At 54.6% G+C, this 2,075-nt stretch overlaps 2 protein-coding genes across 2 annotated transcripts in view; one reads left to right on the forward strand and one right to left on the reverse strand.

Moving 5' to 3' along the window:
• PTSG_02986 (uncharacterized protein) overlaps positions 1 to 1,455 on the reverse strand; it is a gene marked incomplete at its 3' end in the record, with an annotated part of 3,840 nt that extends 2,385 nt beyond the window's left edge. The window contains exons 1-6 of the mRNA XM_004996447.1: positions 1,293 to 1,455; positions 1,070 to 1,134; positions 816 to 900; positions 548 to 622; positions 224 to 267; positions 1 to 5 (exon numbers count right to left, since the gene is read on the reverse strand). The exon at positions 1 to 5 is cut by the window's left edge and continues 97 nt beyond it. Of these exons, the coding sequence (XP_004996504.1) occupies positions 1 to 5; positions 224 to 267; positions 548 to 622; positions 816 to 900; positions 1,070 to 1,134; positions 1,293 to 1,403 (385 nt within the window). The 5' untranslated portion in view covers positions 1,404 to 1,455. The remainder of the gene's footprint in view (positions 6 to 223; positions 268 to 547; positions 623 to 815; positions 901 to 1,069; positions 1,135 to 1,292) is intronic.
• Positions 1,456 to 1,778: 323 nt separating this feature from the next.
• Positions 1,779 to 2,020, forward strand: PTSG_11948 (uncharacterized protein; the record flags this gene model as incomplete). Its single annotated transcript, XM_004996448.1, has 2 exons — positions 1,779 to 1,899; positions 1,929 to 2,020. The coding sequence occupies 2 exons, from the start codon at positions 1,779 to 1,781 to the stop codon at positions 2,018 to 2,020; spliced, it is 213 nt and encodes a 70-aa protein (XP_004996505.1).
• Positions 2,021 to 2,075: the final 55 nt, after the last annotated feature.

The raw sequence follows: 2,075 nt of genomic DNA on the forward strand, positions 1-2,075 counted from the left end.
GGTCCCTGTCGTGTTGTGTGTGTGTGTGTGTGTGTGTGTGTGTGTGTGATATTGTGTGTGTGTGTGTGTGTGTGTGTGTGTGTGTGTGTGTGTGTGTGTGTGTGTGTGTGATGAATGAGGAAGCTGCAGGCACGGTGCATACGGCAACAATGTGCGCGCGTGTGCCAGCATGTGGGCTCGGCACGTGTGTGCCTGCAGGCAAAACAGAATTGCGCGTGCTCACCGAGCAGTTGCGGCGTCGCCCTTGAGGGACATGTGGTCGCCAACCTGCCACGCCACCCGAATCGTTGTCGTGGTGAGCAAGCAACGAAACGCAAGATGATCATGCAGCGAACAGGCGATCGCAAACACATGCGCACACCCACACACCCACACACCCACACACACACACACACACACACACACACACACACACACACACACACACACACTCACATTCACACACACACATTCACACACTTACATACACACCATTCATACATTCACACACTCGCACTCGCACTCACATACACTCACATACACACACGCTCCCATGTGAGGGCCTTACTTGGCCAAGCAAGACGTTGATGTCGTCCTTGAGTGCAGCCTCTGCCACCACGTAGCCATCCCCACCATTGTTGCCCTGCGTACACGTGTGAGTATGTGACTATGTGAGATATGGACTGTGTATGCATGAGCCTGGCGGGCAATAGACATAAAGTTATCCAGGCACAGTTGTGCTCTCAAAAATAAATACACACACACACGCACACATGCACATACACACACATACACGATCAAATCAAACAGTAGCTTGCGCCACCTTGTGGTATTACTTTGCCAGCGAGCACGGTGATGTGATTTGGTTTGGTGCCTTGCAGGAGGTGGACACGCAGTGTGTGGTACGCGGCCTGACCCGCCCTGTTCCAGCCAACACGCGCATGCAAGACAACAAAAGTCGCTGCACGCGTGAATTGGTACACGGCACCGACAACAAGGACCCTACAGCGTTCTACAAAACCAAACCAAACCAGAACAACATCGTGGTGGTCGATGCGAGCAATGCGCAGCAATGCGCAGTGGTATGCACCTGGACATGAGCGTCCACATCTCGAGACCGCTGGCCTTGGCTGCCTTGGCTTCATTCTCTTGCATCTGCCAGCGAACGAGCAACACAAGGGTACAGTGTTCGGGTGATCGGAGACAAAGAGAGCACCAAAGACAGAGGAGAGCAAAGAGAGCAGCCAAGGAAGCAAGTGGCAAACAGGTGACTACCACACACACGCGCACGCACACACACACACATTAATCACCTGAGCGCAAGAGTAAGCGAGGGAAGGCAGGGACTGGGTGACGTTTGTCATGGTGGCCATGCTTGCCAGTGCACTGAACTGAATCAGACGTGCGGCCATCGACAGAGACATGCAGCGAGCGAGGTCGTGATGTGTGATGTGATCTTGACAACACAAACAAACCAAGGTTGCTTCAGTTACTGAAAACTTGTGGGTATCGTTGCGAAATTTCAGCAATCGTCAGCAATCGTCTCGCCAGAGCGCTGATGATGCGATGGCTGGTGGTGCTCTGCCAACTAGCACTTTGACGCTTGTGAGCTCGAACAGGACACAATCCCAACCTGCGGATTCAGCATCCAGGCGCGCATCACCACGGATGACCCGCTCAACGACTTTTTACCCCCCCCCCATACAGGTGCACATGGACGGTGTGGACGCTTGTGTGTGTGTGTGTGTGTGTGTGTGTTGGATTGAAGGATGGGAGAGAGCGAGGATTGAGAGAAGCCCATGTTTCCTCTTGGAACGCGGGCACCAGTGGCGGGTGTAACGTCCACAAAGGCACGATTCTCCTCCTCCTCAACACTTCTTACCCCTCGTCACCCATCATCACCCACGACCACGCGCCGCGGTACGAACCATTCACCCGGCAGCCGCCAGTGGGCCGCGACCTGGAGCCATACACAACAGCAGCACCACCACCGGCACATGGCGACGAGAAGATGAGGGAGAGGTTGATGCGCAGCGCTTGAGCCGTTTGATGTGATCGTGCACCCACATGGGCATGCTTGAGCTGGTGCGCGTGCT

This window comes from Salpingoeca rosetta, assembly GCF_000188695.1.
Source record: "Salpingoeca rosetta unplaced genomic scaffold supercont1.6, whole genome shotgun sequence".
In the NCBI taxonomy this organism is placed as follows: Eukaryota; class Choanoflagellata; order Craspedida; family Salpingoecidae; genus Salpingoeca; species Salpingoeca rosetta.